Source organism: Amblyomma mixtum, chromosome 1, assembly GCF_055824585.1.
Source record: "Amblyomma mixtum isolate Tamu chromosome 1, ASM5582458v1, whole genome shotgun sequence".
NCBI classification, from domain to species: domain Eukaryota; kingdom Metazoa; phylum Arthropoda; class Arachnida; order Ixodida; family Ixodidae; genus Amblyomma; species Amblyomma mixtum.
This window is the reverse complement of record NC_143012.1, coordinates 58,425,007-58,442,863: the sequence shown is the minus strand read 5'-3', so window position 1 is coordinate 58,442,863 and position 17,857 is coordinate 58,425,007. Positions and strand designations below refer to the sequence as shown.

The 17,857-nt window shown below is 46.5% G+C and overlaps 1 protein-coding gene across 1 annotated transcript; it reads left to right on the top strand.

Annotated features, from left to right (window-relative positions):
• The first annotated feature begins 384 nt into the window (after positions 1-384).
• Positions 385-2,268, top strand: LOC149366374 (uncharacterized). The gene has a single exon (XM_089570600.1). The coding sequence runs from the start codon at positions 385-387 to the stop codon at positions 2,266-2,268; it is 1,884 nt and encodes a 627-aa protein (XP_089426726.1).
• Positions 2,269-17,857: the final 15,589 nt, after the last annotated feature.

Below are 17,857 nucleotides of genomic sequence, written 5' to 3'. Positions count from 1 at the left end.
GGTAAACACATCGTAAACCATAAAGCATAAAAAAGAAAAATGCCAAACATTCTTCTTCGAAAGTCTCACCCGCCCATAATGACGTGTTCCTGCGAACAAAATGTGCTTTAAAATGATGAGTGGTGATCATTTCATCGCATGGCATGTGTCCAAATTTTCATTTCTTCTTTCAGGGCTTGATCGCTTCGAAGATGTGAAAACGGTGGTCGCGGTTTTTACCGCGACGGCGCAGACATTACGCAAGATCAAACTCGACGACATAAAAGTTAATACTCAGATAGCCGGAAGATAACGTCTCAGCATATAAGAATGTGTTGCTGCAAGAACTGCCAGTTTGTCTTGAGGATAGCGCGGTCACGTATCGTCCTTTCGCTAACCGAGACTATGCTGCCTGCTCACGTTTCGTCTGCATTTTCGTTCAGCACCCCGTCGGTCACCGGAATCGCTCAAGGCGCGTCCGAAGCAGAGGAACCGGATTACGGTCGCCTTCCAAGAAAGGCATGGATCGCCATCCTGCAGAACCTCGATGTGCAGTCGCGGCTCTCCATCGCTGCATTGGGCCCAAAGTTTGCCAACCTCAACTACAGTAGCCATGCTTTAAGGGTGGTTCGTTCCGGCGTTACCAACGCTGTGGCCGCCCTCAAGAGAACCCTAGAGTGGAACCGAAGTCAGCACGTGCGTGTTCTGTGCCTCACCAACTGCTTCCTGATCGACCAGAACGTCCTTCTAGAATGCGTAGCGATGTGCCGGCAGTTGAGCGAGCTGCTCTGCGTTGGATGCCCAGTCGACGCGCGACAGCTCTTCCGAGTCGTCGCAGAACGCCTCCGCAAACTTGAAAGGTTGGAGTTCTCTCTGTTCTTCAACGCTTCCTTTGTAAACAAGCCAGACAGCTCTTACTTAAGACGTGGCGAAGCTTCTGATACACAAAGGCTAACCCTGAGGTATATGTACGTCGAGGTGCGTTCCAACTGGCCGTCGATTTCCAACCTCCTGCTTCCTTTGGTGCGAATGTCCCCCGCTATGAAGCACCTTCACGTGCACACTCTCAGCGGTATTCACGGGCTGTTCATCGCGAAGTGCGCATATCTTGCTGATTTTGCACTGCACAGTCTCCAAGAGTTCACATATACCACTGACGAAAGTGTCGAGAAAGTGTACCAGGAATTCAAAGGACCTTCTAAATTTCAGGACCTACTCGTCACCATGATCACCACCTGCGGAAATGTGAAGGTCCACTTGCAGGAGTTCAGATCAGCAATTAATATCAACGTCCCAACAGGTCTACACTGCGACCCTCTTCCTGCGAACAGACTGACGCAAGTGCTTATGACGGTGAATGCTGACGCTCAAGCCGCTAGTATTCTCAAGCAAATAGCGGAACTGGGCAGCTGGAGCTACGTCCGACACATGGCGGTTGTTTGTACACCCCCGCCTTTTTACATCCCGTGCAATCCGCCAGTGACCTGCGCCCCACCAGAGTTCAAGGCTGACCTCGTCAGCTTTTTCCAAGTCTTCAGGGCCATCACTGAACTTAACCTTAATGCTTTCCACTTCTCCAAAGAACTCAGCTTCTCTGGCATTGTCGAGCTGTCACGTCTAGTCCACTTGCGTGCTCTCTCTGTTGCTCCGTGCGCTCTCAGAGGGAATAGATACGCGATGAAACAATTAGGGTTTGTTTGTCCCAGGCTGGAGGAACTGGACCTGCGCTCGAACCTAATTGGTAACCCTGCTTGGCCTTGTTTGTCTTGCCACAACAAAGAGCCATTTCTGCTTAGCCAGCAGGGACTAGTCGTGGCATGCTGGTTAGCTCGTCAAGCTGGAGCTGCAGGTCTTGAGACACTGACGCTGTACAAGGTACCGGGCTTGTATTCCTTTAGCTTCTTGTCGGCGTGCCACGTCACAGAACTCCGCCTTTCTGCCGTGGACGCTATGAGCGTCACCAAGTTAATAGAGCTGGCAGGACTACTGTGCACGAACCCCAATCTCGGTAAGCTGACCATCGAGCATACGAACCTTCCCCTAGACGCCAGCAGCCTGTGGCTGGAGCTGTCCAAGCTGAGAAGGTTACAATTCCTGAGCCTCTTGTCAAACTTTCGAGCATCAGAGATGGTTGTGCAGAGCAGAGGTGCATCATTGCTGCGTATTCTTCCCTTGCTGGAAGGGTTGCACGTGCACCACCGAGGACCAGCGTGCGTTACGTGGATCAGGACCAAAGCGAGAAGTCAAGGTTTGAGCGACAATGTTGCCGAGGAACGCCACTTCCTTTGATCCACTGATCCACTTTGATCCACTTTGAGCCACTGGACCGGAGCCCCTGTGTCCAGCGTTGCATGTCGACGTTCATCGGACTCCAGAAGCCCAGGTACCGTGGCTGGTGCAACTTCTAGGTTTTCGCACATCGTGAACAAAAGTGACGACAGACACTGTCTCGAGGTATCAATGACAACTCCGAACCCTGTATGGTTTATTTTTGGGAAAGGCTGCATCCAGTATTCTCTTATCGAAATGACGTAGCCTGCAATAAATTTTGCGCTAACATCTCTTTAGATGCTTTTTGTGCACTGTCGTCATTTCTTGAATTTGTTCCTCTTTACCTTGCACTGACATCGCATAGAGCATGACCCTCTAGAATTTCGCGTGCATCGAAATGCGACCGCCATTGCCGGAATCGAGCCCGCGTATCTCGCATCAGCAGGCGAGCATCACAACCACTGAGGCCTCGCGGCCGTGTTTTTTTTTTTTTGCTAAAATAATCATTCATTTTACGGGCGTGTTGCGTCTTAGTGTTCTTGCAGGTCATTGATGGAAGAGCCTTTGACTACGAATTTTGCCTGCGTTCACCTTGATCGGGAAGCTGTATGACAAACAAACACCGGAAAATAAAATAAATTAGTAGTTCATCTTACTTTTTGCTTCTGAGCGACCTTGACGGTCTCACAGACAAGGCACACGTGATTTTTTATTTCCCTCACTGGAACCTTCGTAAATATTGCGTATACTCCCACCGCTAACGGTATATTAAGGGCAAGCCCCTGCGATTACTACCAGGCGCCGATTTTCAGCATCTGCAAATGCTTGCCATTCCAAAAATTCGGAAGCGATTGTGTTTGCGACGTAAAGCTCTCAGACCGATGTCGATAGCAATGCAGGCAAGGCTCAGCAGTGCTGCAGTGTCAGTTGATAATAAAGTAATTTAGACTTTAAAAGACAGGCGAGTATTTTCCTTTATCGTTGCTTCGCGTCTTCACGAGGTTGCCGTCGGTTTAGGTGGCTTTTGTGATAGGCTCTGAACCGCCTGCGCAATACACGATACAGCGCTTGAACGCTGCGGTTGGAAAAGTGGAAAACAGATCAGTCATGCTTATCATTACAGAACATCTCAGGTAAGCTAAGCAGGCGCTTTAATATCAGAGTAAGGTGAAGCGGCGGTACGGCGGGACACTAGACAGACGCAGACTGGCACGTAACAACGCTCGGCTTATTCCGCTAATTATGCCCATTGATTGTGTCACATCAGATTAGGTGGCTTGCGCCGCGGTGGCTCAGTGGTTATGGTGCTCGGCTGCTGACCCGAAAGACGCGGGTTCGATCCCGGCCGCGGCGGTTGAATTTCTTTGGAGGAGAAATTCTAGAGGCCCGTGTAGTGTGCGCTGTCAGTGCACATTAAACAACCCCAGGTGGTCGAAATTTTCGGAGCCCTCCACTACGGCGTCTCTCATAGCCTTAGTCGCTTTGGGACGTTAAATCCCATAAAACCAAACCAAACGAAACTAAATAACAGCTAACTGACAGCGACGCCGAAGGTCGAGCATAATCAAGAGGGTGAATTGGGTCATTGTGGTTTTCTTAACATTGTTGATTCAAGAGCAAGTCTGAAGTACGTCTTTGTGTTCTCAGTTGATATGGCGGCATGCGCCATATCTAAGGAAATGCGTATCTGATATGGCGCATGCTGCCATGTCTGAAGAAATGATGCGCTAGGCCGATCACTCAAGGTTGAAGAGCATGAATGAAATGACCGATCTGTGCAGGGTGCTGGTATTTAGACCTGATGTCTCCCGTTACGAGGAGCGCCCTTCTATCGGAGAGAAAAGCATTGATGTAATTACAGGCTCTTTCCGCCGAGGTTCATGTGCGAGATTTGGGCTTGGATCGCCGATTGCGAGACCCACCATCAATTTCGGAATGAAGTGATTGCCATGAAACCTTAATACCGTTAGAAGGTTCAGAAAAAACAGCTTCCTACTCGGTCGGGGTTCTGAGGCGCTCAAGAATTTAGATATGCCTGTCAAAATCTGAAGTCAACAGTGTTTTTCTGAGCTGGTGCAAGGATTGCTCTGGATGACACCAGAACGTAAGCTGTAGGGCAATCACATCAATGCAGTAGAAAGCGCATGGGCACGAGACGGGCAAAAAGAAAGCGTTACTAGTGAGTCGGGCACATAGTGAGAAAGAGTTACACATCTTATTCAAGCGGAAGCAAGAAACATCAACCATGTCAGCGCGAATGCCGCTCCCGGCGTTTCCATTTGGTTGCCGTTTCCATTGTTTTTTGGTTGACACGAATATGCAATAATTACTCGACACCAGCCTGAACAAAGTGCTGATTTCAGCAGATGTGTGCGTTTTAACGTGCTTTTGTTTGCTTCAAGTAATGGAATCATCTCATTAGGTATGACCTACACTAGACGTTCTAAACTTCCTGTTTCGCAGTTATCTCAAATGAGTCTACTATATAAACCTTCTAAGCGACTCTGTGTTTGCTTGCACGACTTACGGAAGTTCACAACAAAGACAGGTTCAAAGAATTAGTGCTGCTGAAACTATAAATTAGTTGCAGAAATTTCTCTCGGGAATGAACAGCCTTTCACGCAAAGCTAAACTCAGAATAAAAACGGACTCTCGGACCCGAAACCTATCCCTGCTATTACGTCTACAGCATTTTCCGGGAGCTCCAGTCTCGTGGAAGAATCGCTCAGAAACGTTAACAACCGCTCCTAACTGCGGCTCGAATGCCTTCAACAGCGCCGAAAAGGAAGAAAGGAGCTAAGTTGCCGAACCTCGCTGCTGACGTCACCGAGCGCTAACTGCAATAGGCAATATACAAAAAACAAGGAAAGCAGATATATGAGAGACATTAGGCGCAAAACCTAATCCAAAAGGAGTAGGAGGGGAACACGGGCGTTATTGGGAGTTTGCAGTGGTCATCAATCAGTATTAGCTCAGTCGGCCAGTCTCACGAATGCTCGCTTTGAAGGGTAAGTCAAGAGTTCTTTTTGCCCTGATATAAATTTTCATCAAATGGCAGCGAAAAAACATTGAACACCAAATGGAAGGCTCTGCAGGAAAGTCTCGTGCCCGTTACAGATAGAATCCGGACTTACATGAGTGTTTATGAGATGGATTAGAAAACAAGGTTACTAGGAAAATCAACAGTTTGTTCAGCTTAGTTTTTTAGCAGCTGAAAAAAACGTTTGGCTCCAAAATCTGAAAACTATTTCCGGCAATGTTTGTAAGCGCACTAAATAACCATAATCCAGTCTTTCATCACGTGAACTGAATCTTTCTTGGACGGTATAGCAACCAAAAGGCGGTGCGCAAGATTTCAAAAGATTTCTGTGTAAAAGTCGAGATAATTTGTAAAAAGCGCTGCAACTGCCCAAGAACTTGCCAGTGAAATCAAGTCTGGCAAATGGTAGGCGTTGAAAGTGCTCTTAGAAAAAAAAAAGAAGCAGGCTGTCTAGGCACTTTCAGACCTATCGCATCAAACTTTTTTTTTCCACTCCTGAAACATCAAAATCAAGAAAATTGTATGATGCTCAGTCAGGAAAACAATTTATGTAAGCTGCAGAGATGGTTACTTTCTACTTACTAGGTAGCTGTTAAGGTTATCAGGAGACGACACCCTCGCAATGCCAAATCATACGATTGCCGACCAGCCTAGCGCAAATGGAGCGATGTTCGCAAATATTGTACCTGAAACAAGAAGCGTAGTTTTTTTTTCACGCAGCCCACAATGAGTAGCAGTGTTGGACGGCAAAAAGGATTCGCGCGTACTCCTGGGCGCTTGCGCGGGGACGTGCTAGTACGGCGAACACAAGTGAATTCTTGTTTCCTTCATGATGTTCCTGACCAAGGAAGCTAAGCTGCAAGGCTCATCAAAATAAAAAGGCTTAACTACTCGTTTTAACTCCACTTAGCTCGCATTTAGCTCTATTCGCGTTGAGATTCAAACGTTCCCTCCTAACAACTCTGCGCCTTTAGGAGGAACGCATGGTTTTTCAGTCCTGGCCGTTACGAGGAAGAAAAAATTGGCTGTGGTTTAGCTCTGGTTAGCCCTTGAGTGACGCAAGAGCTCCGCCGAGCAACCTACCTATGCAGCTGCGACAGATCTCCCCCTCTCCACTCCCTCTCCCCCACTCGACACGGCGCATGCGCACAGCTGTTGCAGCTCGGTTTCGCCGACGCACCGCGCCGCCGGCAGCAGCAGCTGCTCCGCACCACGTGACCAACCGGCTCAAGGCCACGGCGCCGCCAAGGAGCGCAAGGGGTGCCACGCTGAAGGCTTGAAGAGCTGGCGTAGCGTAGCTCTCGCTACAAAAATAGTCGTGCTAGCATATGGGCACTCCAGCTCGGCCGCTCTTAGCGTTGCAAAGTGGAAGACACTACACGGACAGGGAAGGGGCGGAAACTGTCCATTTAGGTTCTCAAGCTTGGTCACATCCAGTCCTGATATGAGCAGTAGTCAATGGGAAGACGGAACTGAAAGTCGTGAAGCAGTCCAGACCTGCTTGTCCGGACACGGCTGAACACTTTTAACGCCCTACTGCTCGTTCGTTCTAGAGGATGCATTGACCATTGCGAAGCGATGCCCCGACCCGGAGTGTGTAAAAAGCGCCCAGGTTACAACTTAGGGGTTTAACGTGCTTGGAGTGTAGGACCTGATTTGCACGATATCACTTTTTCTTCTAGCCCGCAACTACTTTCTTGACAGTCTTTTACCAACACATGTAGTGAGGTAAAGATATTGTAAAGCGATTAAAATACTTAATATTCACTTAGCATCTTCCACCCGCACATCATACAGCCATCGACTGAAGGGGGATCATAGCTTGCGCAGGCACACGCATTCAGAAAGAAAACTCCAATAAGGCAGCTTAACCTTTTCTGAAGAGTTGAAAAGACTAAAAAATAAGCAGCGCGCTAGTATCACTTCAAACGCGTAATGCAATGCACACGTGTGGTGGTACGCTTGGAGGATCGCGGCATTCGTTACACAAAGGAGCACGCAGCGGTTATAGTTCCTGGGTGTTAAAAACAAAGTTACTACCGAGTGCTCCAAAGAGCACATTTAAGCTTAATGGTCACAGTCGCGGCCACTTCGTTTTTTTTTTTGCATTTCATTGCCTGTTTCTTCCTACAGGTCATATAATAGTGTCATTTATATTCCAACCACAACTATGCTTTGACTAGAAACGGGCTCTCTAGCATCGCTTTCGCTGAAGTGTTGCAAAAATAAAAACAAGCTGCAGTTAAAATCGAGCAAAGGTCATAAATCTATCTCCCTCAATTCATCACTTGCTGCTCTGTGAAAGTCAGTTCTGGCAGAGCGCCGAAAAAAAAAAGTTTTTGAAAAAAAGCCTAACAAATCTACCCAAGTAAATAGTGCTGTAAACATTTTGTGAAAAGAAACAAAAGATCGAAGCCTCTTTCCGCGCTCTGGGCGTGTAGGAAACGGTTTTACTTCGGTAAAGCATAAGACGCGGGCATTACTCTTCAAAGCCATCTAGAAGGTCACTCGGCATTCTGGCAGGGGGCTGCGAATAAGCACCTTTATCTGCGAGTGCCCAGAACTCGAACACACTTCAAGTTATGCCGCTTCATGGAGCGAAGATGGATTTATCAGATTGTGGCGCTCTTGTTTTTGAATCGCAGACGCCTGCCTGAGTTAACGGTATAGAGATCAGGATTAAGCCTGGTGGAATTTTTACTGTGCATTGCTGCGTTCTTGGAGCATACATGATGTTGCTTCTTATTCCAGATGTCTCGTTCAGCGACATTTCTTTTTTGGTTCAGAATGTTTCGTGTGGCATATCTTCGAAACACCCATTAGACAAAATTGGTTTATTGGTTTGGTTTATTGGGGTTTAACGTCCCAAAGCAACTCATTAGACAAAAATAATAAAATGTCATCCTCTTGGATATCTCATCGAGCCACCATTTCTTTCAAACATGTGAGATGTTGCCTGCGGAACTCTCTTAAACGCTTGATGCTAAGTCGCGTAAATCTCAGCGACTGTAATTAAAAAATATTTTTTCACCGCCAGTTCTCATCGCCTTTAACAAGCGCGCATGCGGCCAACCGTGGCAGAGAAAACAGCCGCTTGTTGGTGTGTTAAGCGGGAGTCGTTGACATTTATAGCCGACACCGACCTGCACATATACCCCCTTGGCCAGAAGTAACCGAGCAGCAAGTTCTTGCTTCTCAACTGTATAACAGAGTCGTTACGGCACTCTATAGACTGAAAGGTGTCAGAACGTGAGAAAAAGGGCTTACCTTACTTTACACAGATTCATAGCTTAAGGGCTGCCATGAGTGCTTCGCTGCGCGGCTAAGAAACAAATCACCTGTGTTCGGTTACGTTTGGCGAAGACTGTACATATACCTCTCTTATGCCGAAGGGCATATCTGAGCAACAAAAAAAATTGCGTCACATTTCTCACCTTTTTTTGATTCGCATTCTGCAGAACAGGAAAGAAAACATGCACCCGTGCTTACTTTTATTTGTTTATTTGTGAAAGTGAGTTACAGAAAGCCACACAGATATCTTTTCATAGGTGAAAAAAAAGCGCACATTTCTGCCAGCTCATATCAACGCACGATCAGTGTTGAAATTGCCGCGAATGTTTGTTCCGCAATCTTTTATTCAGAAAGAAATGGCAAAAACACGCCTGCAGTCAGGCCTTCTAAAGTACGAGCTTTCTATAAAGCAACCTGCTATTCCATTGCAAAAGCGCATCTTGTATGTGTGGGAGATTTGTGATTATTTTGATGCCCGGTGACAGTGACATTCTAGATTGGGACAATACAGGTGTGTATCATGCACAGGTTTAGTATACATTCTGGACCTCGAATTACGTTGTAGCCACGTAGCGCCCTTGGTTTCTCTAGCAAGAAAACTCCTAAGCTACTAGACGATTGGCCCTGCAACATGTATTCAGAACTTTCAAATTAGCAGCAGAAGGGCACTGATGCTTTTTTTCCGATGCGAATAAAAAATTCAAGGTTACTCTCCGAAATGTGCGCGCCCATATGGCTGCAATATACTAGCAAAGCTATACAGCTTTCTCGGAAACTCCGCAGTTAAAGAAAAATCAGTCCTGGTCCAGGGTTTGAACCCGGGACCACTGCTTCACCGGAGCAGTCCCTCTACCAGTTGAGCTAACCGGGATGACAGGCTTATAGTAGGGCAAGAGCGAATTGATCAGTAACGCGAAGTGGGAACTGTGTTGGTTATTTGTTTTAGCGGACTCCCCTTGGTGGATTTCCCTAAACCATTTGACCAATGCTTTGTTTTCGTACGTATTATTCCCAGCGAAGCATTCTCCGCAAAACGGTGAAATTCACAAAAAAATGACGCTGAAAACAACGGCAATGTGAATACTTACTCAAGCCACAAAATTCAACTGTTTTACAGTATACAGGGTCTGTTCTGAAAGTAGTAGGACTGGTTTTTTCCTGGGCGAACGGGCGGACGAGAGGCTGTCTGCACGTGCAGGATCGTTGAAGGGGGATATTGGGAATGCTGGGGAAAATCGGCAGTAGGCTCTCGGCCGTTGAAGAGAGGAGGTCGCTTGTACTGTGAACCCCTGTCGAAACGTCTCGTCACGCAGAATCGCCGAGCGTTTACTGCATCAGCGATACGCGATCAAATTTTGAGTAAATCTTGGCAAAACGGGCAAAGAGACTCACAACATGATTAAGGAGGCCTACGGTGACGCTTCCGTGGGTAGATCAGGTGTTTTTTGAGTGGCACAAGCTTTTCCGAGAAGGTAAGGAAAGAGTGGAGGAAGACGACCGCTCCAGACGCCCTTCGACCAGCAAGACCAACGAAAATGTGTCGTGAGTGAAACATTTACTTAACAGTGATTGTAGAATGAGTATCAGAATGATTGCTGATGACTTGAGCATTCCTCAAACCCAAGTTTTTGAGATCGTGACAGAAAGCTTTTACATGAGGAAAGCGTGCGCGAAGTTGGTGCCGGGAGTGTGGCCAGAGGAGGAAAAGGCGAACCGGTAGGATCTTCTTCATCATGTGAATGAGGACCCCGATTTTTTGCCCAGCACAAGGCGGCAACGCTGCCTCAGCCCCCCTAAAGCCTCGACGTGGCCCCGCCAGACTTTTTTCTATTCCCGAGAATAAAATCGACGCTCGAGGAGAAACATTACGGACCGGTAGAGGTGGTTCAACAGGCCGTTACGAGGGAGCTAAACAGCATTCCGGTCCAGGCGTTCCTGGAGGCGTACGAAAACTGTGAAACTCATTGGCAGCAGCGTGTAGGTGCGGAAGGGTGCTACCTTGAAAAAATGTAATCGTTTGTACTATTATTTTCAATAACTTTTGTTTAAAAAAATGAGTCCTACTACTTTCAGAACAGACCATGTATATTGGCGTTAATATTTCCATGTTCAGGCTCGAAGCCGCCTGCACACCGCGTTGCCCCTCAGTGACGATAGAGACAATCAAGTTATTTAGGATGTTTGTAGCCCTTCGCAGCTACTTTTAGGCGGTTCGCGATGGTCGTGGGCGATCTGTGCACTTTATCTGTTCGTCTGTTGCCTGCGGCTTTGTTGCTACTACTTGACAATATGAAAGACGGTTCATATATAGTACAATAAACGCCACTGAACCCAGCTCTCCTTTGTGTGGTTTGACTGATGTTAGATGGACCCGCTATTTCACAATCACAATCATTTTATTTAACATCATGACGATATTGGGTGCGCCGAGAAAAAGCCAGTGGGAAGGCTTGACGAGGCCGACGTACCATACAAAGGCGCTGCAGTGGTACATAACATGGCACTTTCGGGAAACAACAGAAATAAAGATAACAAATGTGACATTAGGTGTTAATCATTTCGGACTCTTTTGTTTATATGCCATAGGAGAGTGTAGCTCAACATTTGACGACCATAATTTGTTCGTATCCTTGGTACATACCATTTTAATGTCACTGCATAGGGTATTTTGGTTCTCTTCACTGCAAGGCTGACAACTTTATAATTGGACAATTAGTTTTATCGACACAGGCTTTATATCGCTGTAGAAGTAAAGTTTCGTACAGCTGTGGCAAATGGATGAGTCTAAGTTCATTGAACATCGGTTCGAACATTTCGAGCAGCTCTTTTTTGAAGGAGATGCAAGCGGTTAATATTCGCAAAAGACGTGGTACCTAATACCAGAATTAAGGGAAATAAATAGCAATAATAGGAAATAATAGGAAATAAATAAATTAAGTATGTCATACCAACATGCCCAAGCCTCGTCTCTTCTGTAATACCAGAAAGCAATAATTTACAACAGAAGAAAACAGTGCACTATACAACATCTCCTTAATACTGTTCAGCATGCAATATTTCAGTCGACACAAAAATACCGACAACCTTTGAAAGCTTGTTCACCACCGTGTCAACGTAATCATTCCAGTTCAAGTTTTCATTAAAAATAACACCTAAGCTTTATACCGCAGGGACCGTTTAACTAAGTAACTGGCCGATGCTTAAACAGAGTTGTTTAGTTTTGTTTGGTGCATGAAATATTTATTCCGTTTAGACCTATTTTTTGTCCTCGACTGATTGAAGTCCGTGGGACCATCGTCTGTTTAGAGGTGCATTTTATGTTTACTTGTCTTTTGACAACCCGGTCTGTTCATTGCCTCGTAGGGTGTTTTTGCCTGATGATACTTCTATGAAACCTGCGAGATGAGGAGTGGTCATATCCATTAAAATATGTGCTTTCTTTTTTCTTGATTGAAGAGTTTATTCTGCTCACTGCACTGATAGAGCCAACGCGATCAACGATGATGAACGTTTATCACGTTTAAACTGCACGGCCACTGTTTACGGCTAACGCGGCTGGCACAGTTTTGGTGAAGCCTGATGTTCAGTTTTCCTAGGCTGCAGGCGGCCCTGGAGTGATACAGAGCATTAGGCCTACAAGATTAATCGGGATTAGACTATGCTAGGCTTCTCTTAACAGGATTACGCAGCAGTCGATACAAGAAGCCGAAAGAGAGTATTCGACCACATATGTTTTTCCGCACTCACGTGAATTCATTATCCTCCAAACATTTAGTCGCATTTGGAAAACATATGGCTAGAAAAACATATGGCCACGATAAAGTTGAGGCAGTTTACGCTAGCCAAAATATTTTTTTTGTAAAGACGCTGCTGGAGAGTTGTCATTGAATCAACAACAGAACATGTTGCATTCCAACAGAACATGTTGCGCAAGGCTGTATCACCAAGCTCTTCATTTCAGCATGACCTGTCGCTGACACATTCAGTCAGTTGCATCAAGTTGCCAGAATTTAAAATCGGAACAGATGGTTCCTACTGGCAGTAGCAATAGAACAAATTCAGCAATACTTGTTGGGGGGCTAGTTGTTGCATGTTTCCAGAAAAGGGTTGTAGCGCCAAAACAGACAACACACAGAAAGCTACCTGTCCCGTCTAGATTTCTGTGCGTTGTCTGTTTCAGCGCTACAACCCTTTTCTGGAAGCAAATTGAGCCGTTATTAGCATGCTGTTTTTTTCTGTTATGTTATTTAATTTCTGGTTACCGTGTTTGCTGACGAAGGTATGCATGATTCTTTCTTTATTCGCTTGGGAAATTCTACGCCGTATTCCTTGCTATTTCTGGTACTCATGCCATAGTTCTCTACAGACTTCGCACCTGCCTGATTCATTCCTCCTCTGCATCGAAATCCAGAATTTTAGGTTTAGGTTTATTGGTATTCAACATCCCAAAGTGGCTCAGGCTATGAGAGACGCCGTAGTGAGTGGCTCCGTAAATTTCGACCACCTGGGGTTCTTTGACCTGCACTGACATCGCACAGTACACGGGCCTCTAGAATTTCGCCTCCATCGAAATTCGACCGCCGCGGCCGGGGTCGAACCCGCGTCTTTCGGGTCAGCAGCCGAGCGCCTTAACCACTGAGCCACCGCAGGGGGGTAATACAGAAGTGCAGCGTCCTCTATTTGCAATTAATTACAGATTCGACATCTTCAAAAACCTCTTTTGCCATTTCGTCATCGCACTACACAAGTCTGCCTAACCCTCCTTAATTTTCGACAGTTCCCTTAAGTTTAATGATAATAACTCCTGCCTTGCATTAAAGCTTCAAATCTTTGATGTTGCTGACGTAATCCAAGTCCTTGAATAAACCTATATCGAGTTCTCACTTTCCAGTAACCCGTGTAAGCAAAATAAGTGTTCATACAGGCCAAATATGCCTAACTCGTCCCGCTAGAGAGTTAAGCATAGCGCACCTGCTGCGCGCACTTTATCCCCGCACACTCAGAATCTAAACCTCGCTCCGGACTATCTTTCGCTCTTAGCTTCTCCGAAATATCTGGATTAAGTTTAACGTACATCAATTGTTTCGAAGTGAGAGTAGGAACAGCTGTCGTGCCATACTCGTCTTGCTTACTGGGTACGCTATTTCATATCATCTCTAATATCACATTTCGCAGCCGCTCATGCAGTTGCAATCACCCACCCTTTTAAGGCGAAAGCCTCTAATGGCTGATACTGTCGTCCGTTAACAAAGCGTGTCACACGCGTTTAACTCAGGAACTGAAAATGATAGACGGAAACCAGTGGTTGCTTCATATAGAGGCGGGAAAAATGAACCTAGAAGTGGAGTTTTATGACTGTGCAATAACTACTTAATTATAGGCAAAAATGCCTAAATTGCGTCGAAATAGCGCGGTCGTCGATATAGCCACGGGAACAGTGTGACATCACATCCACCAGAAGTCGTCACGACATAGTGAAAATTGTCAATCAGTGGTCGGAAAAACGTCGGATTTGTCTCAAATTAGATAGAAAAATGTGTAATTAAGCGTAATTAACACTTAAGATCCTCAGATCCCCGAAAGATGTATAATTTGGGTGTGACATAGCAACGGGAACGGTGTGACGTCACATCCACCGGAAGTCGTCACGGCATAGTGTCCTCGGCTTTCACCTCTCAACACTTCAGTAGCCAAAGTGTCTCGCACTTTTATTGCGAAAGCAATACTGCTTGCACTTTTCTGCCATCGATGGAGGTTCACCCTTCGCTCCGGCGCCGCTTGCGGCGCGCTACCACGCGACCGCGTGAGGTCACGACAAGAGGAGAGCTGGGAGCCCAACTCGTCTCATCGATGGAGGCTCATCCTTCGCTCCGGCACAGCTGCCGAGTGAGGGCGCTCGCTAGACTGGGATAAAACGGGGCTGCGGCTCTGCTCCTCACAGTGCTGTGCTATGTCGGAGGTTGCGTACAAGGCGAGGCTGGAACGGTGCTCCGCGGCCAAGCGACGGCGCCGTGCCGAAGAAACAGACGAAGAAAGGGAACAACGGTTGGTGAAGCAAAGTGCGTATGCTGCAGAATGGCGAGCACGCCGGCTTGCTGCGGGAGCATCTACAAGTTCAGAGTCAAACGCCATTTCTTTACGGACCAGCAAAGCGTGTTCATTGGAATAAATAAAGCACATCTACAGCAGACCCATCTTGTGTCCAGAGTGAATCCATACGGGTTACCATATTAGCAGAACCAAGTCGTGACCAGAGTTGCACTATACGGGAAACCATGTCCAACTACCAGCAGAACCAAGCGCAGCTTTCGCAATCAGCCAGGCTTACCCAAGCTAAGCCTTCAGCCAATTTTTTTCTTTCGACAGTTGATTGCGCCAGGTACCAAGTTACAATAATGGCACCTCTTTGGAAATCCAAATTATTTATATATTGTCACCTAACAATATGTTTATTCTACATCCAAAAGGACTAATGAGGTGAGTGACAAACACAGCCATGAGTGTGCCGCTCTTTCCTGCGAGTGTTCTGTCTGTGTGGTGGCTGCACGCTACGTGGCCAGACGGTTCTCAGAAACAAGAAACAAAGCAAGAGGAACTGAACGGTGCATGTGAACGAGCCAGGGAGAAGGGAAGAACGGGATGAAGGAGATGAAAGCGCTTAGCGGGAGGTGTCGTGCAAGGCGGGTCATGTGATTAACAGGATCATAGACAGCGGCCTTTTGTGCGTGATCGGCCCGTCGACCGGCCTTCTTTCCGGTAAGGGTAGCGGAAGCCTCTTTCGTGCGGGTCGGCCAGGCCGCAAAAAAGGCTTATCGTAGTGGAGGGAGTGTGGGGAGAGAGACCTGCATAGTGATGAGGCCTTAGGGAAGAAAGAAAGAGGCTTAGCGAACAGCGAGAGCATGAATAATGTCCGAGCTGGACCCTGCGTGCCTGGAGGACACCGCGCCTGGCTTGGAAGAAGGAACGAGTGAGAGTCTGGCGCTCCTGTCTCTGCGCGGGCCAGAATGATGGCGCGGCGAAGGAACTTCTTGCTTTGAGGGTGCCCAGCTACAAAGATATTGTGTAGACGCGCTCGTAGAGAGCTTTGCCGACGTTGTTAGAATATAAAATTTCTAATAGAAACGTAGAGTTGAAGAAGGTGACTCCATCAACCAGTGTTTAACCTTAAGCGCTTTTCACAACATGCAAAGTGAAATACCCTTGACGGAGCAGGTCTTCAGTGAGCTTTTCATTTGTACAATCTCCTGAGAGATCATGGTTAAGACATGGCCGGAAAAAGAATGTCGAAGGGGACGAACACGCAGGGCTAACCAGCCATCGACTACGATGTGAGCTACTGCTCCTACTGCCCCCCTCCCCCCCCCCCCCAAAAAAAAAAAAAACACTTATGCAAATCCTGTGTTGAGGCACCAAAATAGACATGGGAATTTTAGCGAATTTTAATACACTGTAGCTTCCGGTCCAGCAACAAATTTTGGAAAACATTGAAGTACTACTTCTTGGCCAGAATGCACCGTTTCATCACATGTGTGGCGAGTGTCGTGCGCGACGGTGCGGAGCATAATATCATTCAGCACTTGGGAAACTTCGGAACCTTAACCGCGCGTACTTTCGCTTCCAGAACGGTAGAATACTATGTCTTCTGTAGGTTCATAAGGCTTCGCAAGTGGCCTCCACCGCGCGCCAAAGACTAGCTCACTTTCCCAATGAGAAGTAGATCTGCAGTCAGATCTGCAGATCAGCAGGGAGTGCGTTTCGTTGAGCGAAAGAACACTCGTTGCTTCTGAAATGATTATTTAAAAAAAAAAGTGAAAAGAATGCGTGCATGGAGTCCCCACTCTTATGAGAATAACCATGTAAGTACCATTTCAATGAGGCTCTTGACTGAAGACCATCACATGTGAGCTGTGCTCATTTCAGTGGAGGGAAACCTGCTTTATGCCGGATATTTTCGCGTGGTCCCTTAACTTACTTTAGGTGGTGATTTACTTTATTATGACCATCCTAATATAGGTGGAGAAAGCCCGAATATCGAAGTAGCTTTAATCTCCACCAGTCCTTGTCCCATGCAGGGGTGCACTGTTTACATCCTGAAACCGGTCAGCGCTCTCCTACACAGCTAGAACACAAATATACCTAAGGACATACATTAATAACCCCCCCAAAAAAAGAGCTGGGGTATCACACATGGCGTGTAATCAACTTTAGCGGCCAAGCCGTTTTCTTTTTTTTTGTTCTTGCTTTTTAGGCACTGGGCGCGGCTGACTTCAGGTGAAGCCATTTTCTGTTTTCTCTTTGCCCCCTTTTATTTATTTTTGGCGTATACCGTCCTACTTCTCATTTGCGATCGTCAGCGTTGTCTGTTCTTGATTTCTCTCAATCTGGTACTTGGCAAATGGCTTTTTTTTGTTTGCTGTATTCTACGGGCCTCGAGGGTGAGGGTTCGTTTTCTATGGAAGCCTAGGCAGACTAAACGGCCTGTCTGAAACTGTGTGCTCCATAGAATTTACAGCTGTGTGTCTTAAACAATGTTGTCAGCGAATCGCAGATTACTAAGTTATTCGCCATTAACTTCTGTCTGCAACTATTCCCGGTACACATGTCTTAGAACACCCTGTAAAAAAAGGGGGTGAATAGTAGTGAAGAAATAGCGCCTCGCTGCTTGAAATCTTTCCTATTTCGGATTTTACCACGTTTTCTACGGGGGATTATGGCGGCTCTTGAGCAGCTGTAGATATTATTCTAGTAGATTTAAATAAGCCATTTATGCACCATGGTTCCGTAATGTCAGCCTGACCGCTGAGATTTCGACTAAATGAGGTCCTTTCGCGTAATCAATGATGGCTATAAGTAGAGGTTGGTTATATTATAAGTATTAATTGTTGTTTGTTGGAAGGTCTGTTATTTATAGATGTGTAATGTTTCACTGAATCTATATGCGGTTATGTTAGTAAATTACCTGATAGTCCACGGACAGTAAGCTGATCAGTATGTAATTTATGAAGTCCCCACTGCCGTCCTTTTCCGATGGAACAAGTCAATGTTGGCGTTCTTCCAAGGATCTCGTAGCCTCGAGGTCGTGAGGCATTGCGTACAGAGGGTGACTAGATTCTCTGGCACAATCGCCTCCACCTCTGTCCTGCCTGCCCCCTCGTTTATCGTAAAGCTCTCTTGCTGTTTTTGTGCATAGAAGCCGCACTGAAGTAAGAAGCCGGCAGGTACCATCCGATGTCCTCCAGAAAATTCTTGATTGACTGACGGGCACGTTTTCAATGA